At 52.7% G+C, this 18,268-nt stretch overlaps 1 protein-coding gene across 6 annotated transcripts in view; it reads right to left on the bottom strand.

The window, feature by feature from the left end:
* The window catches only part of APBA2 (amyloid beta precursor protein binding family A member 2), a 48,613-nt gene that overhangs the window by 19,530 nt on the left and 10,815 nt on the right, over positions 1 to 18,268 (bottom strand). For 4 of the 6 annotated variants that reach the window (XR_013227506.1, XM_077318344.1, XM_077318343.1 and 1 more), the window contains exon 2: positions 1,607 to 2,613. Coding sequence is in view for 5 of the 6 variants with exons in the window: in XM_077318344.1 (XP_077174459.1) it covers positions 1,607 to 2,575 (969 nt within the window). In the remaining variant the exon portion in view is untranslated. Of the gene's footprint in view, positions 1 to 1,606; positions 2,614 to 4,848; positions 4,974 to 14,871; positions 14,975 to 18,268 lie in introns of those variants that run through there. The other 2 variants (XM_077318346.1, XM_077318345.1) reach the window with 2 other exon arrangements.

Genomic DNA, 18,268 nt, shown 5'->3' with positions numbered 1-18,268 from the left:
CCGGGGATTGAACCTGGGACCTTCTGCCTGCCAAGCGGAGGCTCTGCCCCTGAGCCAGGGTCCCAGATCAAGGCCTTTCCCATCCCCTCCTGCCTGGTCCTTTAACTGGAGATGCCGGGGATTGAACCTGGGACCTTCTGCCTGCCAAGCAGAGGCTCTGCCCCTGAGCCAGGGTCCCAGATCAAGGCCTTCCCCATCCCCTCCTGCCTGGTCCTTTAACTGGAGATGCCGGGGATTGAACCTGGGACCTCCTGCCTGCCAAGCAGAGGCTCTGCCCCTGAGCCAGGGTCCCAGATCAAGGCCTTCCCCATCCCCTCCTGCCTGGTCCTTTAACTGGAGATGCCGGGGATTGAACCTGGGACCTTCTGCCTGCCAAGCAGAGGCTCTGCCCCTGAGCCAGGGTCCCAGATCAAGGCCTCTCCCATCCCCTCCTGCCTGGTCCTTTAACTGGAGATGCCGGGGATTGAACCTGGGACCTTCTGCCTGCCAAGCAGAGGCTCTGCCCCTGAGCCAGGGTCCCAGATCAAGGCCTTCCCCATCCCCTCCTGCCTGGTCCTTTAACTGGAGATGCTGGGGATTGAACCTGGGACCTTCTGCCTGCCAAGCAGAGGCTCTGCCCCTGAGCCAGGGTCCCAGATCAAGGCCTTCCCCATCCCCTCCTGCCTGGTCCTTTCTCAGTCTGTGTCTTCTAATGAACCGGCAGAATTCCCAGCGTGCGCAGCGACCCTCCATGAAATGCGCGCATGCATGCATTTTAACAGGTGGCTGTTCTCTGCGGACTCCCTGAAGGGCTGTTTCATGGGCATGATTCATCTTCGTCAACAACAACACTTGCTGTTTTAAAAATACTTACATTCTCTCACACGCTTCTTCTTCTTTTTTTTGTGTGGTTGTTCTGCCGCACACGGGAACGTCACTGGCGTTCTCAGAGCAACAGAGAATTGTTACCGGCATGCCGCCTTTGCACAAAGCGCCACACTGATAAACCGGCCATAAAACAGGCCCATTAGAAGCCGACAATATGTTTCCCCTCCTCGGGCACGCTTTTCATTCTCCTGTTGTATGTCCCAATCAAAAATTCATGACTCCGCTGAGAACGAGCCCCAAATGCAGCCAGCGACGGCTTCAGAGCTTCAAGGAAATTAATAGAAATGCGGAGGATGCAGGAAGGGGAAAATATGAAAGGAAAACCGGCAGAATTAAACCGCTCTTCTATCACACCGTCCCCATGAGCACAAAGAGACAAGCTTTCCTCGGGAGATAATTGGTTTCCTCCAGAATAAAAATGCTTTCAGAAGAACTGTGTGTGAGACAGGATGGAGGACTAGGTGGACCCCTGGTCTGATCCAGCAGAGCTCTTCTGATGTTCTCATGAAGGCCTCGGCCTCTCTGCCCTGTGGTTAGTCTCATCTTTTAATTACATCCAATCATTGTCATATCAGGCAGTCATTATTTCCAGATCATGTTCAAGCACCCTTCACAGTGCTGGGTCAGAGTAGCTAAAAACCAACCGTGCTTCTTCAACTTAGAAACAAAGGGGACAGCTCATAGGGAACAGACTAACAGAGTTGTGGAAAATGATAATAAAGGAGACTCAGTTGCTTACCTGTTCTTGTGGCCACGTCTGCCTTTCCTCCGGAGTTCTCGACTTGGTTTTGAAACCTCGGGGAATATCTCCAACTTGCTTTGAGGCAGGAGGGATGTTCAAGGACTTGGGCCTCCCTTGATGCCTGCTGGTGCTATGGCTCGAGTCTCCTTTTGGACAAGTCTCTGCATAGTCATTTGGCACACTTTCAGTCCCAGCATGCTCTGGGCTCATTTCCGACGCGCTGTTGATGCTGCTCATGCTCATGCTCATCTTAATCTCAGCCACAATCTGGTCAATGTCTTCTTCCTGCTCCTCCAGCTCCACCTCTCCTTTCCTGGAATGATATGGAGACATCCCGTGGGCATTCCCGTTGGCTTCCGGCGAGTAATAGCTCGGGTAGGTTTCTTCGCTGGGATGGCAATACTGTAGACCCTCATCTTGGGCTTGGATATCTAGAGATGCCACCTCGCCTTCCAGAAGCTGGACACAACTGTCACGGTAGACCACCTCTTCCGCGGCCTCGCTTTCGTCCTGGTGCTGAATTTTCGTTTCCGCCCATTCTTCCTCCTCGATAGCTTCTTGACACTCGTCCGTCTCTACTTGGTGCTCTTCGTCGGGAATATACTCTTCTCCGTTGCAGTCCATCCCCTCGAGGTAACTGTCATCCTCAGGACAATACCGAATGTAATAAGTGATGCCCTCTTCTTCCTCGGGGAGGCCTTCGTCGTAGTCTTCCTCTTCGGAAGTGTTGTTGACGTAGTCTGAGCTGGAATCGCCGTCGGCACTGTTATCGTGGCACTCATGTTCGGCCAGCGCGGGGCTACCTTGTCTGACGGGCATTGCCTCGGCCTCATTCTCCGCATACTCCTCCACCGGCAGCTGAGTCTCCTCGTTTTCGGCGTCCTGGCCATGCACCGAAGCGGGGCAAGCTCTCGTCCGGTGATCCAGCATGCCGGCTGTACTGCTTTGACATTTCCTGTTTGCCATGGCTGACTTCTTAGACGATAGTCATTTCTCAGCAATTGCTGCAGGGAAGAGTCAACAGCAACAAAAATTACCGAAAGGTCAGCAAAAGGAATCATAGCAAGGCTACTGGGGAAGGCTGAAAATTGACATTTTTAATTTGTCAAGGGAAGGAGGGGGGGGGGAGAGGCAAGGTTTCAGAAACCATCTCATCAAAAACGAGGCAAGTCAGCATGACAGGTTTGAAGAATGACACATCCCTACCATTTTGAAATGCCACTAACTAATCCGGTCTGCGGCAAGAAGGTACTTTGAAACAGGAGGCTACAGGACAGCTAGGAATCAAATCCAGCAGCACCTTACAGGCCAAGAAGACTTTCAGGGATGGCCTTCTGAGAGTCAACTGGTATCTGATAGTATCAGAGAATCAGTTTGATTCTAATGAAACTGCCTTCCAATGAAAGACCTTCAGTCTTTCAAATTCAGTTTTGTCTACTCAGATGGGCAGCAGCTGTCCAGGGTCTCTGGTAGAAGACTTTCCCATCCCCTCCTGCCTGGTCCTTTAACTGGAGTTGCCGGGGATTGAACCTGGGACCTTCTGCCTGCCAAGCAGAGGCTCTGCCCCTGAGCCAGGGTCCCAGATCAAGGCCTTCCCCATCCCCTCCTGCCTGGTCCTTTCTGGAAAGACCTCTGCCTGAGACCCTGGAGAGCTGCTATCTCCTAGCCTGAACAGACAATACTGAACATGGTAAACCAAGGTCTCATTCAGTGTGGTAGCTTCATGTGTCCATTCAGTATAGGCGTGGAGGCATCTGCTTGGCACGCAGAAAGTCCCAGGTTCAATCCCTGGCCTCCCCCGCTGAAAGGATCAGGGGGTAAGCGATGGAAAAGACCTCCACCTGAAACCCTGGAGAGCAGCTGCCCGTCTGTGTAGACAATACCGTGATGGACCAAGGGACTGACTCAGGAGGCAGCTTCAAGATAAATCAAGTTGAAACCCTGTGGCTTCTTACAGGCAAAGAGGGAAGCCAGCACCTGTGCTCCAATGAGATGCAGATTTATTACTTGTGAAGCTGATAGACTGTTTCCCCTGAAATCTAGGAAAGATCTCCTAATGCAGGCAGTTTCCATACGTACATTTCATTGTTATGGCCCTCGCCTGTTTCCCGCACTCCTAATGAATGAGGCATCGGCCAAAGTTGGTAGGAAAAGGATTAAATTTGCTCTAAGCTGCTTGACCTTCAGCTCCTCCAGTAGCCTCCCTCTATACAGAAACACACAACCTATCTGAGAACGGAGATAACAGAGACCGCTTGGAAATGCTTCTCTGCAGCCCTGCAAAGAATAACAGCGGAATGCAAAAATGAACGTGGTGCGAAGCTCCTTAAACAATAATTACAGGATTGCAGGGATTTGACATCCCTGCAATCCTTTGAACCTGGGACCTCCTGCCTGCCAAGCAGAGGCTCTGCCCCTGAGCCAGGGTCCCAGATCAAGGCCTTCCCCATCCCCTCCTGCCTGGGCCTTTAACTGGAGATGCCGGGGATTGAACCTGGGGCCTTCTGCCTGCCAAGCAGAGGCTCTGCCCCTGAGCCAGGGTCCCAGATCAAGGCCTTTCCCATCCCCTCCTGCCTGGTCCTTTAACTGGAGATGCCGGGGATTGAACCTGGGACCTCCTGCCTGCCAAGCAGAGGCTCTGCCCCTGAGCCAGGGTCCCAGATCAAGGCCTTCCCCATCCCCTCCTGCCTGGTCCTTTAACTGGTGATTAACTGGGATTGAACCGGGGACCTTCTGCCTGCCAAGCAGAGGCTCTGGAGCCAGACAGGGAGACCACATGAGGACCGTAGGCATCCACTGTGCCAGATCCCAGTGCAGAAAGCTTCAGCACGTAAAACGGCGGGTAAATGGGATGCAGAATCGTTTTGTCCTGATGAAAATGCTGCCAACCAAGGAACAGCGTGTGCCGGACGGTGGCGGAGAAATCTAGTCGTTTGTCCCCCGCCCTCTCGACAGCAATGATGACACAGCTATTCAAGAAACAAACAGTGAGCACCGTGTACAACCTAGAATGCGATTCCAAAATACAAAAGGAAATCAATGGGCGATTTGCACAGCCGTTCTTTCTGAAACGAGACTCCCTCTCTCTCAAGGCCGGTCCCACACACTGGGGAGGGACGCATGCACACAGCCAGTCCACTCAGCACAGGGTGGCAATCACGGCACCAAAGGAGGGCCAAGGAGACCCGGGTTCGAACCTTCCCATCGACGCGAGGCGCTCAATTTGATCCTGGATCTACCTCTGATCCAGAAAAATTCCTTCTCCACGGAACCGCTGAGGCTGACAACGTCTGGGCACCAGCAAGATGACAAAGGAAGACGGGGTCTCCTCTCTCTGGAGAGATGCATGTTCTCGCATTAACTCTGGCCCACGTTGGCCTCGTTTGACATATAATTTATTCTGCCCGCCGAGCACTTGCGGAGAGAGAGACAAACAAAAATCAGGACTCTACGAAAGGGATGAATGTTTTGAAAGGCAGGATTGTTTAGCAATCTCTCTCAGGCGCCCTGCAAACCGGGAAAGGGAGGGGGGCGCGCTGAGCAGGAGAGGCAGGCAAAATAGCATCATCAGAAATTTCCCTGAGGATTGTGCTCATCTGCATATTTATTTAATCACATCCCATGCTCAGGCAATTGGTATAAAACCGTGCAGTAAAAACGTGGGGCATACCGGAGCACAGCTGGCAGAGATTATAGCTGCTCCACTGCAGTGCCAGCTGTGAAGGTCCGGGTGTTTATTCTGTCACAGTCTGCTGATGGGGACGGGGACGGCTGGAGGAGGAGGTGGGTTCCCAGAGCACAAGACCAACAATGCCCTAGTGCGCTCTACGTCGGTCAAAGGATGAATGGACACAAATCTGACATCAAGAATCACAAAACTGAGAACATTTCAACCTTCACACAAGGGAGGGCCTCAAAGTGGTTGTTCTACTGCAAAGGAATTTCAGAAACAGACTGGAATGGGAGACTGCTGGATTACACGTTCTTATAGCACTCAGGTGAATGGAACCCCCAGGGCTTAACAGAGATAGCGGGTTCTTATCGCTTCTCTGCAGAATTAACCTTTGTTGATCATAAAAGTGCCATTTCTCACACCTGTTTGTTAACTCTTTATTTGAATGCTAACTTGCTGCTATTCACGGGTCTTAGCAACAGCTTTAATCCAATCTCTGGTATATTTATCATGCAGCAACTTATGCATCTTGACACTAACTAGCCCTTCCAACCACTCTGCTTATATGTAAGCCTTGCTGAAGTATGTTTCAGTGCATTTGAAGAAGTGTGCATGGACATGAAAACTTGTACCCAGAGTAAAAACTTTGTCAAGGACTCAAACGTAGTTTTCAGGGCACAGCAAGTGAGAAAAGCACCGGGGGAGACCATCTCTCTCCTCTAGATTTTCCCTACAGGTTTTAAACTTCAGTTCTGGCAAATCCTCCACGTGGGGGAAGGAGAAAGAGAAAAATATCCGGCAAAGACTAGCCCCCACAGCTATACCAAGGAACATTTGGTCCTTCCAGGCAGCAAATTCTCTCCCGAAAGCTTCTGAGCCGATGAAGGAGATAAAACCCCCCACGGTCTACTTAACAGGAAATTAATTTTGAGGTGTTTTGCACTCGTTTGATCTCCCAAGAAACTCCAGGGATCCCCTCCCTGCCCCCTTCAGTGAAGGAGGTGACCTTGTCACCAGCCCCGATAATAAAATAAGGTTTGGAGAAAGAGGAAGGGATCAGCACCAAAGGCATGCCAATTAGTCAGGAGGGGGACGGGCTCCCAGACTCCTTGGTGCGGCTGCTGTCATCCACAAGGCGGGTGTGCGCATCTGAAGCTCCTCGCACTGTCGTACAACCCGTCTGCACAGTCGGGGGACGTGCGGCTTGGAATGTCGCTTGCTATTACACCAAACGCCAACCGTCCACGGAGGAGCCGGAGATGTTATATCAGCGCGGGTCGGAAAGGGCTGTCACGTTACGGCCCTTTCATGGTGACCCTGCAGGGTTTTCAAGGCGAGGGTGGACAGAGGTCGTTTGCCGGCCTCTCTGTAGTGACCCTGGGGGTCCTTGGGGGTCTCCTGTCAATGTAGGAACCAGAGACTGACCCTGCTTAGAGCCACAAGCTCTGAGGAGGATCAGCTTGGGCTGTCCAGGTCAGGGCAGACAAACTGAGGCACCTGCTTCTGCGTAGCAAACCAAGATGGCCGAAGCAGTTCCGCACAATTTGGGAGCGTTAAAATGGAAATTCACAAGCAAGGGCTGACAAATTTTGAGAAAAACAAACACTGCCTGAATTCCGGCCAACCTGTGAAAAATCCATCGCGAAAATCCAGTCCATTAATATAAGAAGATTAAATAAAAATAAAAAGCCACTTCAAGAGCAGGGCATTATTTCCCCCAGAGAAAACGCAGATACGCGAACATACTTTAAATCATGGCAGCTTACCGCAAACCGTTTCGAAATAATCAGTCTATAAAAGAGGGGCAGGGCGGAAGGAGAGGCCATGACTACACGCCCCGCCCCCCCCCCCCCCCAATTCTGCTGATGGATGTGGGAATTTAAAATCCACTTGCTTCCCCACCCTATCGATCCGTGCAGCCGGTCCAAATGCTGGAGATGAGCAGGTGGGTTTTGCGTGCGGGCGAGAGGAGCAGAGCTCAGCTCTTTGAAGGAAACCGTTGCATTAAAAATCCCCGCTGACTCCAGCAGATTGCGGGGCAGGTGTGCCGCGCCTTGGTGCATAATCCCTTCCCGTGGGGGGTGGGGGAGTGGAGGACAGGCTTCAAAATATCTTTTCCACTGTCTCCAGAAGCCCCCAAATCACTCACCAATAGCATCTTTCCCGATATTTACAGCTGGCTTGAAGATAAAACCAAATCTATCAATCACCCCTCACACACACACACACTGCTTCTATAAAATGTCAACGGAACGCTCAGAAATATTGCGACTTTCAAGGCGGAGAGACGTCTGCAAAGCTCGCAAACCCCTGTGGAACGCTGACCCAGCGCGGCGGTCCCAGCCACAAAATGGCTGCCTCGGGAGGCGGAGCCCGCCGCAAAATGATGGCCACAGCTTAGTTTCGATTGCACGGTGAAATGTATTGGGCTACGGTGGCAGCTGATGCCAAAGATAAAAAATAAATACAAAATCTCTACAGCCAAGGAAATCTGCAGTGACCCATCAGTGGCGTTGCTGGGGAATGGCTCCTCCCCCTGGCCTGACTCACTTTTTAGAAGCACTTGGCGAGCGCTAAGCAAGGCGTCACCCGGTGCTATGGTGCTCACAGGCGGCACGCTGGGGACCTGTGAATTAGGGGAAACCCAGTGGATTTAAGGGATCAGAGGGGCTGTGAGCAGCAGGGGAGGTTTGGGAAATGGAGGCCTGGGATCGCAAAGTGTGTGTTTTATCCAGACTCTGCCCAGATCCCGGCTGAGAGTCCTTCTCACCCACTAATACATCCTAGGTAAGCGCAGGGATCAATGGCGTTTGACCTGCCTAATTAAAACGGACCCAGCGCACCTCCTTATCCGATCTGGCTTTGATGGATTCGCTTCAGGGGATTGGTCAGATTACGGGGAGGCCGGCGGCCATCGATCTGACTTTTTGGTCCAGGTTGTATCCCAGCCTGCGCACAAACCTCTGTGTGTTTCCTTGTCAGACCGGGAGGGAGAAAACAGAGTTGAGGAAACCCTTTTGGGAGGGCTTGAGAGACAGGAAAAGAGGCATAATTGTGCATGCTGCATCCAGGCAGGGCCCTTCTAGCCCCGGGCTGGACTGGCCATAATGGCCAGTCCTCCCCTGTCCTCTTCTGCAGCCTCTCTGGGCATGCATGCCACCTGCCGCCAATGAAGCAACAGGCTTGGTGTATTGCAGCAGCCTCTGATCAGGTGAGCAGTGATGATCTCTGATCTGGAGAACTGGGTTTGATTCCCCGTTCCGCCACATGCAGCAAACTAGGTGACCTTGGGCCAGTCCCAGTTCTCTCAGAGCTCTCTCGCCTCCCTCCCAGGGTGTCTGTTGTGAGGAGAGGAAGGGAAGGCGATTGTAGGCCGCTCTCGGACTCCGTTGGGGAGTGAAAAGCGGGGTATACAAAACCCAGCTCTTTTTCTGCTTCTTCTTCTTCCTGCTTGAACAAGGACTAGCAGCGGGCGCGTTTCCCGAGGTTCCAGGAGAACTGTGCCAAATCCGCCCCCGCAGACAAGTTGACCTCCTCATTAACCGACATAAAAAAGGGAGTCTTCCTATTTCTCCCGATGGCCCGTTGGACGCCACGCATCGCCTAACAAGCCGAACGCTCCCAGCCACCGATATTAAATTGCACAGCGTGACACAAAAGATCAAGACGGGTAGGAACAAAGCTGAAAGCCGGGGCTGGAGGGGAATCGGAGAACAAGCGCCAGATGGGAGTTCAGAGACAAAAAGGTGCTTTAATTAACGGGGGATCGATGGGAAGATCGGGGCTGGTTGGCCAGGAGGGAGGGGGGAGTAGGAAGTGACACGTGCTTATTCCAGGGAAGCATCCACAGGTAACTTTTACTGCTTTTCATTAAAATGCAGGTGTCATATTTGCATGCAATCTTGAATGCTTCCCCCAGCACCCTCAAAGATGCTTCCCAACCTTGTCTCATTGGAGAATTGCAGGAGAGCCCATCCCACATGGCCCAGAGGTTACCAAACTCTAGGTGCTGCCTGGAGATATTCCCCGAAGTATAACTTTTCTCCAGACTACAGAGGGGCACGAACCAAAATCCCCCCCCCCTCGAAAACACCCCGGGTTCGTGTGCCTCACACAAACTGGGGCATTTTCATGGCAAATTCCACAGACCTTTGCCCAGCTCAGCTTGGGTGTTCCGCTAGCAGCTGGTTCAGGCCGCCGGCCGCCGGGTGCATGCCCCCCGTTCTCATCCCAAAATGGCTGTAAGCTTCCAGCAGAAGCAGGTTGCCTTCTGGACCCTGCAGGTAAGGAAGAGAGCCGCAGAAACCGCTCCGCCAGCAGGGAGGGCCAGCCGGCTCCAGATTAGCTTTGGTGCCAGTCCTTGATGTAAAATACATTTCCCTCCCCCGGGAATTCATAAGCGCGGGCAGAACAGATGGCAGGAGCTTAGCACCTCCGCGAAAAGGAAGACCCTCTGCCAATGCCTCTGAGTGCTAAAAATTTCTCTTGGATTTTTAAGAAGTAGAGATCTTGAAGGGGAAAAAAACATTCTGCTGTGTGCCAGAAGCCCCCCCCCCCTTCTGCAGGCTAGGCAGAGGCTCTGATCCTTGGACGCTTCTACCCACCAAAACCTTGCCCTTCTCTAAATCGCTATTAGACTCAAATGTAGCTCTTCAGTCGCAGACCAACGCGGCTATCCTCGGAAACCATTTCTTAAAACCATTAACCGCGGTTTGGGGCCCCACGGCTGCAATTCGAAGCACGCTTCAAAGGACCAACTCCTACGGATCTCAGTGGGACGTTTCAGAATCAGCTCATTTAGGACGGCACGGCAGAGCCATAAAGAAGCCCGGGAGGGAAGGAAAAGCGGCTGCAGACTGGAAAAAAATTAATTGATAACAGAAGGGCCTACCAGCACACCAAGTCCAGACGAGCCCTGCATCATTGCTGGGGGCGGATCCAGCACTCACTCGGTCTCCCGGGGAGGAATTTAAGGCTTTCCGTTGAACCTCAGACTTATTCAGAGCAACATCTGCCTCCATGCAGCTGTCCATAGTCCTGACGCACCCCCTTCTGCAGCCTGCCGAATGGGAACCCGCCATCCAGTGCTGATAAAACATCTCCGGACAAAATCAACCAGTACGTGGTCCAGGGCAAAAGAAAATATCGGTTCACGCACAGCTGCCACGAGACACAATGAAGGCAGCTGGTTCAGATCATTTAGACGGGGGATCGAAGAAACCCCTTGAAGATAGGCCTATCAGGTGACTCCCGGGCAGGAGAGTGAAGTAGAGACCCCATGTTCAGAGGCAGTATACCACTGGATGCCAGCTGCTTAGGAACAGCAACAGCAAATTCGCCGTCCCTTGCGAGCTTCTTGGAAACACCTGGCTACGGATTCTGGTCCAGATTTCTCTGTCTTACTGTGAAGCCCGGGAGGAGGCAGTAGGAATGCTGGATTCAGCCAAAATATCTAACCCAGAGGTCTCTCAGGACCTTCTCCGTGTTTCGTTCCAGGGGTATTTACTATTTAAATTTTTTAAAATTACATGGCCATAAACTTGAAGCCATCATGCAAATCAGCACAAATTTGCAGAAATCTATAAATTACAAAGGGGGGGGGGTGAAGAAAGGGGGAGGGGGAGCTTTTATCAGCTTAATACCAAATTATTGGAACGCTTCAGGGAAGGAGTTGAGATTTTTCTAATTAAAAAATCTCGGCCAAGTCGCAGATTTCCCCCCTCTTGTCGCTAATATTCAAGGACATTAGAAGCGTGCGTGAGTGCGCGGGTACATTTGCAAGGGATTCGTTGCCAAATTATTCCTTTTGATGATGATTTCGGGAAGAAGCGTTCCAGGCACTCCGGATATCTCACTTGGATTAATTTATATGCATGCAACAATTGCTCCATTTCCCCCCTTGCAAATGAGAAGGAACTGGGCCCATAACCTGAAGGACCTTGGGGCTAGTCACAGTGCTAGCGGGCAGAAGAGATCCTGTTTCACGAGAGCCCAGCCTGCCAAGGTCCGGCAGCTAGCGCCGAGCGTACAGAACCAAGCCAAAGTCCCGGCTGCATCTTACCCTGTTGGCGAAAGTCCGACGGAAATTTTCTAGTGCGAGGGTGTCGTGGTTACGAGTGGCAGCCTCTAATCTGGAGGGCTGAGTTCGATTCCCCAATTCTCCTCCTCCTGCAGCTGGCGACCTCTTTCCCCCGCTCAAGGGCACCCTTGCCGAGCCTGACCTAGAGATGCGACCCTTTGGGAAAGCGGCACATCAGCCGGCTGCCAGGAAGGCATAAAAGTCTCCCTCTGCTGATACGCTCCTTTATAGCCCAAACACCTGGCGTATGCGCCATGCCCACCATGCGGAAGCATATGGCGGCCCTTAAAGAAGGGAGTGCAGCCATCGAAACCGGTGAAGATGTCAGGAGCTCATTGTGAGCTTCTCGCTGTCGGGTTACGTGTAATTTATTAGGCTGTAAAACGCAGGCGGGCTCACATGAAGTGGTTGCATACCACGCTGGAGACAGGGAACCAAAGAGGCAAAGGAACAGCCGGCCCCCAAAAGGAGACCGTACCACCTTGAGGGGGGAGTTAAGAACCTCAGAAGAGCCCGGCTGGGTCAGACCAGGGAAGGTCCAACCAGCCCAGCCTCCCATCTCACCCAGGGGCCAGCCAGTTCCTCTGCAGGGCCAGCCACAGGGCAGAGGTTCTTAGGAAGGCCTCGGCCTCTCTGCCCTGTGGCTGGCCCTGCAGAGGAACTGGCTGGCCCCTGTGGGAGACGGGAGGCTGGGCTGGTTAGACCTTCACTGGTCTGACCCAGCCGGGCTCTTCTGAGGGTCTTTACTCCCCCGTCAAGGTGGTAGAGCCCTGCTGGGTCAGACCAGTGAGGTCCACCTAGTCCAGCCTCCTGCCTCCCACAGATTCTGGATGGAAACCACCTTGGGTGCCCCGACCAAAGAACAGCTCCGGAAGAGCAAGAGGGAAGCATCTCTCTCTCTCCCCCCCCCCCAAAGAACAGAAGTAGACTCCTGCAAGCCAATAAAATAAAAAATCTCCCCCATGCCAACCTATCAATCCTCAGCAGCTTGGGATATATAATCAGCTATATTGTTCTGGCCTGTTGAGGATCACTGAGGGGTGTTCCTTGAATTCCCTTTGGGAGGGAGCAGGGATCCAACTGCATTCCAATGCAAATGACTGTGCTCAGAGCCAAATTTAAAACACTCCATCATATATATGGGTTTTTTTTTTGTGTGGGTTTTTTTTTTTGCTTGGATTTGCACTGACAAGAGCTATTTATTCCTCTCTGGTTCCTCAACCCCCCCCCTTGTCAACAGACACACCAGGCTGTCCAAGAGAAAACCCCCCAAGTGCCTACAAATCCTATTTCCGAGCCGAGAAGCCGTTTGCCCTCCGCAGAAAGGAGGAAAATCATAATCCGAAGAAGAGTCCAGGAACCAGAAAGGGCAACAAAAAGGGGAACGTCCGTAGACCTCATGAGGGGGTACCATAGAGTCCCTAAAATATGATGTCGTTATGAAAATTCCAGCATTTAGAAATAATGCAACAGGAATCAAAGGCACCTAAAGGCTTCATATGTCGCCTCGGATAAAATCAGGACCTACGAACTTGCTCAGGCCTCAGCGCCACTGGCCAGATGCGTTGTGGTGTCACTGCTTTATCAAAGGTCTTGGAGATGTTTGAGCACACGAATCACGGCCGCACGGTGAGAAGGTTAGGCGATCGTGAGTCCGTGCAAGACAAAAGGGCAAGCACGAAATTTCGTAGCGTCTGCTTGAATACAAACCAAACATGCCCTTATTACGGAATGAACCTTCTTTAGTTCTCAAGCAATACCCGGTAAATAAACTTGGTTTTTGTTTTTGTGGTTTGGTTATCTCACAGGTATAAACATCTTTAGTTCCCCTGATGAAGCTCGGAAGAAACAAGTTTATTTACCGGAAATTGAAAAGGGACACCAGGGACGTGGGGGACAAACCAGCTCCGAACATCCTCTGTCAAACAACCAATAAATGATCAGCCTCCAAGATTCAAGCAGACAAGACAAGATCATATGCTCACTGATAAAACCCAACTGCGGCTGGCCAGGCCTCAATTTGCCTCCGGGCAGTGCGCAGTTTGAGGGGCAACATAGACAGATGTTGTCCATTCGGTGGTGGTTGGTGAGTGATTGATGGGGACCATAAAGGTAGAGGAATCTGACGTAATCAGGACGGGACGCCCTCCGTGCAGGACGAGAATTTATTTTTAAAACAGCTCTGGCGTGCCAGCGACCGACGCCCCAAGGCTCTTTGGCCCAGCAAGGCGATTCTCCCTTCTTGTAAAGCGGCCCAACTCGAACAGCCGTGCGCCAGAGTCAACAGACGGCGAGGACGTGTCGCGGCTGCAAAGTCGCAGGAAGGGCTGGCGGGAGGACGGGCGGAGGGGCGCGTGGGCATGTCGCTGGAGCTGCCGTGCCGGGGAGAGGAGGTGCTGGCGTTTGAAGAGAGGAGGACAAGGCGCGAGGGGGAGGGCACGGCTTCTCCATCCGACCACCAAGAGACCCGGCGTCTCCAGAATGGCCAAGATTCACGAGGGACGCCGTGGGGGTCTGAAGCAGCAGAACGAAATTGGAGTCCGGTGGCACCTCTGAGGCCAAAAAGGTTTCGTTCAAGGCGTGCGCTTTTGTGTACAGGCCTGAGGAGGCACGAAAGCTCACCCCTGGAACAAAACTTGGCTGGTCTCAAAGGTGCCCCTGGAGATGTCCCACTTAGTCAGGCTAGACGAGAATTCTTTCTCTACCGGAGTTCATTATAGTCAAGGACTCACGTTAGTTTGCAATGGTAAAACACTCCGTTTGTGGTTGTGATTCTGGCCAGCACACACAAGTTACACAGCTCCTCGAGCACAAAGCTAACACACTGGAATACCTAATATCCCACGAAGATGGGCCTGTGTTGGCTTTATCCCGCCCCCATTTTTTAAAAACCACAAACTATAGCCGAGAAACTGAAAAGAAGAAGAGCTGGCTTTTTATACCCTGCTTTTCCCTCCCCAAAGGAATCTCAAAGTGGCTTACAATCACCTCCCCTTCTTCTCCCCACAACGGGCACCCTGTGAGGTAGGTGGGGCCGAGAGAGCTCTGAGAGAACTGCTCTGCGAGAACAGCTCTGATTGAGCTGTGACTTGGCCCAAGGCCCCACAGCTGGAGGAAGAGTGGGGGACTAAACCCAGTTCTCCAGATTTAGAATCCACTCCTCTTTAAAAGATAGCTGGAGCTCTTCCGCTGCGCCCAAGAGATTTTGGGTTGTGGAAGGAAATACTCAATGCTCAAACAACCTGGCCACCTTGGCTCCCTGTCTCGAAAGAGAGGGCTAGTTCTTTGTTATCCCCCAGACACGGATTCAACTAACCGTCCTCATAAATTGAAAATAGCCACTGATCATGCGTGTTTCCCGTGCACATGATCTTCTGACCCTCCGTTAAGCTTTCAAGCTGCAAAAACCATCCTTCACAGAGCAGGCTGGCCAAGAACCCAGACGGCCCCGGCAGCCCTGTCGGCACAAGGTCTCCGGCTTCAGCACGCACCCCCCGTCCGCCGGCTTACCCATGCGAGGACGTTTCGTGTTGCGGTAATTAAAACAACAACCCGGCCTCTTGCTACTCCCGGCGAGATGATAAACGAGCGTTCAGCCGACAAAGACGGCCACGGAATGTTAATCAGCGGCACACCTTGGGAAGGGGGGGGGCACTACGCTTTGGTGACATGCAAGACGCTGCACGAACGGTTTTCATCTCAGGAGTTGCACGGAAAGGGAAGAGGCAGAGAGGAGGGTGGGAGAAGACAGCGCTGTTTCCAGACACCTTTCTGTTTTTCAAGAAGAAGGGGGGTGGGTTAGAGTGGAGGAACTCACGGGAAACAAGCTAGCGAGAAGATGAAGAATTATTCAGTTTTCCGCTCAATATGTATTCACCAGCTAACAAGCGCCGCTTCCTTTAGGGCAGTCGTAGTCAACCTGTGGTCCTCCAGAGGTCCGTGGACTACAATTCCCATGAGCCCCTGCCAGCGTTCGCTGGCAGGGGCTCATGGGAATTGTAGTCCACTGACTTCTGGAGGACCACAGGTTGACTACCCCTGCTTTAGGCCTTGTGAAAGCATCCGCCTATTTGGCGACATTGAGCTGACGCAGCGGCGTCATTAGAGAGCCAGATGGGAGAGAGCCGGGTTCAACTCTGTGCTCGGGCAGGATGCCCGTGGGGTGACACAGGCCTAGTCGCTCTCCCGGCCTTCCCTGTTTCAAAAGGGCTGCCGCACGGATCAAACAAGCTGCAAGCCGCTGGGAAGAAAGACGGGGGGTCTTTTAAACATCAGAGATAAAAGGACTGCCTTCGATACCCGTCAGCTCAGGCCAAAAGCGGATTGGCTGTGCAGCACCGTGATGTCAGCCCGTTCATCATGTGACCCTAACCGGGTCTGATCACTCAACGGTCTCGTCTGAAAGAAGGGGCAGTCTGCCAAGGAGGAAGGGCACAAACCAAACAAGAGAGCATCTTCTCCCCCTTCACGGCCTCCGGACCGATGGCTTGCAATCTCCAGCCAGCACAAACTGGCTTTCTCCCTTCTGGTTTATCCTCACAACGACCCTGCAGGGGAGGCTGCGGATGCACAGAAGGGGATCACGGTTCAAAGCCTCGGGTCTGGCATCCTATCACGCCACGCGGGAAAGTACAAATCGAGATTCAAACCCCCTGCTCCCGAATCACAAACCACTCCTAAAAAGAAAGGATGCCGTTTAAACAAGCTTGCCCCAATTAGCTCCTCTTGGTCTGTTCGTTTTTCTTTCCAGATGTCGCCTTGAGGATTTTCTTCCCCCCCGAATATGATGTGAAGCCGGGAGATGGCGACTCCCGACCGATACCGTCTGTCCTGGCACACGAGCAAAGGAAGGTGCTTAAGCCCTTGACGGGAGCAAGCAGCCAGCTTTCAATGGCCCTTTCCCCCCCTCCAGCCTGACGGAAAACAAACCCTGCAGCACAGCCAAAGAGCTGCACACAACCGCCGGGCCAAGCTATAGGTTTGGAGGGAGATCCAGGACGCCAGCCCTCCGAAAGGGTCTTGCGTCTGACATATGCCGAATGCACCGGTGCAGAATGGCCAGCTAGATCTGAAAGGCAGCTGAGGGTCCCAGATCCCAAGATTCCAGGAAGGGGGAACATTCATTGGCACTTCTCTGCATTTCAGCAAAACCGAGAAGCACAAAGGGAAGACGAGGCCATCCGAAATGGCCCCGGCCCCTGGCCCCGTTTCCGGACAGAACCAGACAGGTCAAAAACACTCCCAAATTTCAGAGTAGCACACTGCTCTTTTCTGAGATTGTGTGAGGTTGAAAATCCACGATAGGAAGAACTTAAGCTGCAGGGGGGTGAGGAGGAGGGAGGTGAAGATAGCCATTATTCAACGCTGTGCAGAAAGCTTAAAGTCGGGAGATGAAGATTTGCATTCTGCAAACTGAAAGACAGTCCCCGGTGGCATCGAGCAAAGACAGCCTCGGCAGAGACAAAATCCTGCAGTAGAAGTAATCTTCTAAACCTCCCAGCCTCTGGAACCCAACAGAGGGATGTGTAACAAACCCAGTTCTTATGCTCCTTCAGAAATTATTCAGCCATCCAGAGTTTCCGGCATGTGGCAGCCACCAGAAACAACAGAGTTCCAAAACTGGCGTCGTGAGTCTGTCCTTGGCACAGGAGGCCTCCTCGGAAGACGTGGGATCTGGACCTACCAGGTTTGGGTCCAATCGACACCAGCAAACAGCCTGAAGCACAGTGTCTGGAGAGAGATTCTACAGAAGGTTCCTCTCTTGATACGGGACTTCCAGCCAGAGCGTGGCCCAGACAGGGGTTTTGCATGCCCCTGTGCCGGAAGACGCTTGGGGGAGTATGCTCAAGGCCGGGTTTAAGTGCCTGTCTACATGACCGTTGCACCTACTCGGTTACATATTTCGGTGCCGCGAATGCAAAGCAGAGGCCCAGGCAGGCCTCCAGAACAACCAGAGACTTTTTAAAAAGTGCAGGATGCGCTTTGAATCCAGGGGCACCTTTAAGACCAACAAAGCCTTATTCTGGGTATATGAAGCGGGCATGACGTGGGCACGCCTGGAATAAACCTGGGCTGGCCTTGAGGGCTTATTGGAAGGGAAGGACCTCTGCGATGTCTCTTAGCCCTCACGGGGGTCTATCACGTTAGAAGGACAGATGGACTTGAACACAGAACATCGCAAGGGCGGCCAAACTGTGGCTCTCCAGATGTCCACGGACTACAGTTCCCGTGAGCTCCTGCTGGCGCAGAGGCTCATGGGAATTGTAGTCCCTGGACATCTGGAGGGCCACAGTTTGCCTCCCCCCCCCCCCGGTCTAGAGGGAAGAGTGTCCTGTTCTTGCCACATCGCAGTCTTGCTGCTCTCTTTTAAAACCACGTGTGCCAAAGCGCGTGAACCCAAAATAACCCCCGGCTCGGCAAAATCACGCCGACGCCCGACAAAGTGAGAGACTTCGGTGTACGAAGTCGTGATGTCTCAGAAAGGCGAGGATCACAGTCGCCAGGTCTGCCCGAGAGGAAGGATCCCACGGGCCGCTAAAACGCAACTCACAAGGAGTTCGAGGAGGCATCGCTGGCTCTCCGAGACTTTATTACGGAGCTCCACCACAGGATTTGAACCCAGCACTCCTAGATCCTAGCCTGAATTCCTTAGTGAGACAAGAATGCAAGCCAGTCGAGGGGGCCTTCAGATCTACACCTCTGTGCAGGAGTCCGTGAGTTCTGTGTGGCTCTCCCCCAGAGGGGGCATGAAGCACATGCTTGCATTTATTTCTTTATTTGAGGGTTTCTATCCTGCCCTCCTGGGGACCGGGGGGAACACGTCAAGCCATGCTATCCTCCCTCTGAAAAATCAGCCCTTTATTTCCCCCTCTACGTTGCCCTCATCGAAATTCCAGTTAGCCGTCCC

Source organism: Paroedura picta, chromosome 18 (assembly GCF_049243985.1).
Source record: "Paroedura picta isolate Pp20150507F chromosome 18, Ppicta_v3.0, whole genome shotgun sequence".
Lineage (NCBI taxonomy): Eukaryota > Metazoa > Chordata > Lepidosauria > Squamata > Gekkonidae > Paroedura > Paroedura picta.
Note: the sequence above shows the minus strand (reverse complement) of the source record. Positions and strands in the feature narration are given on the sequence as shown.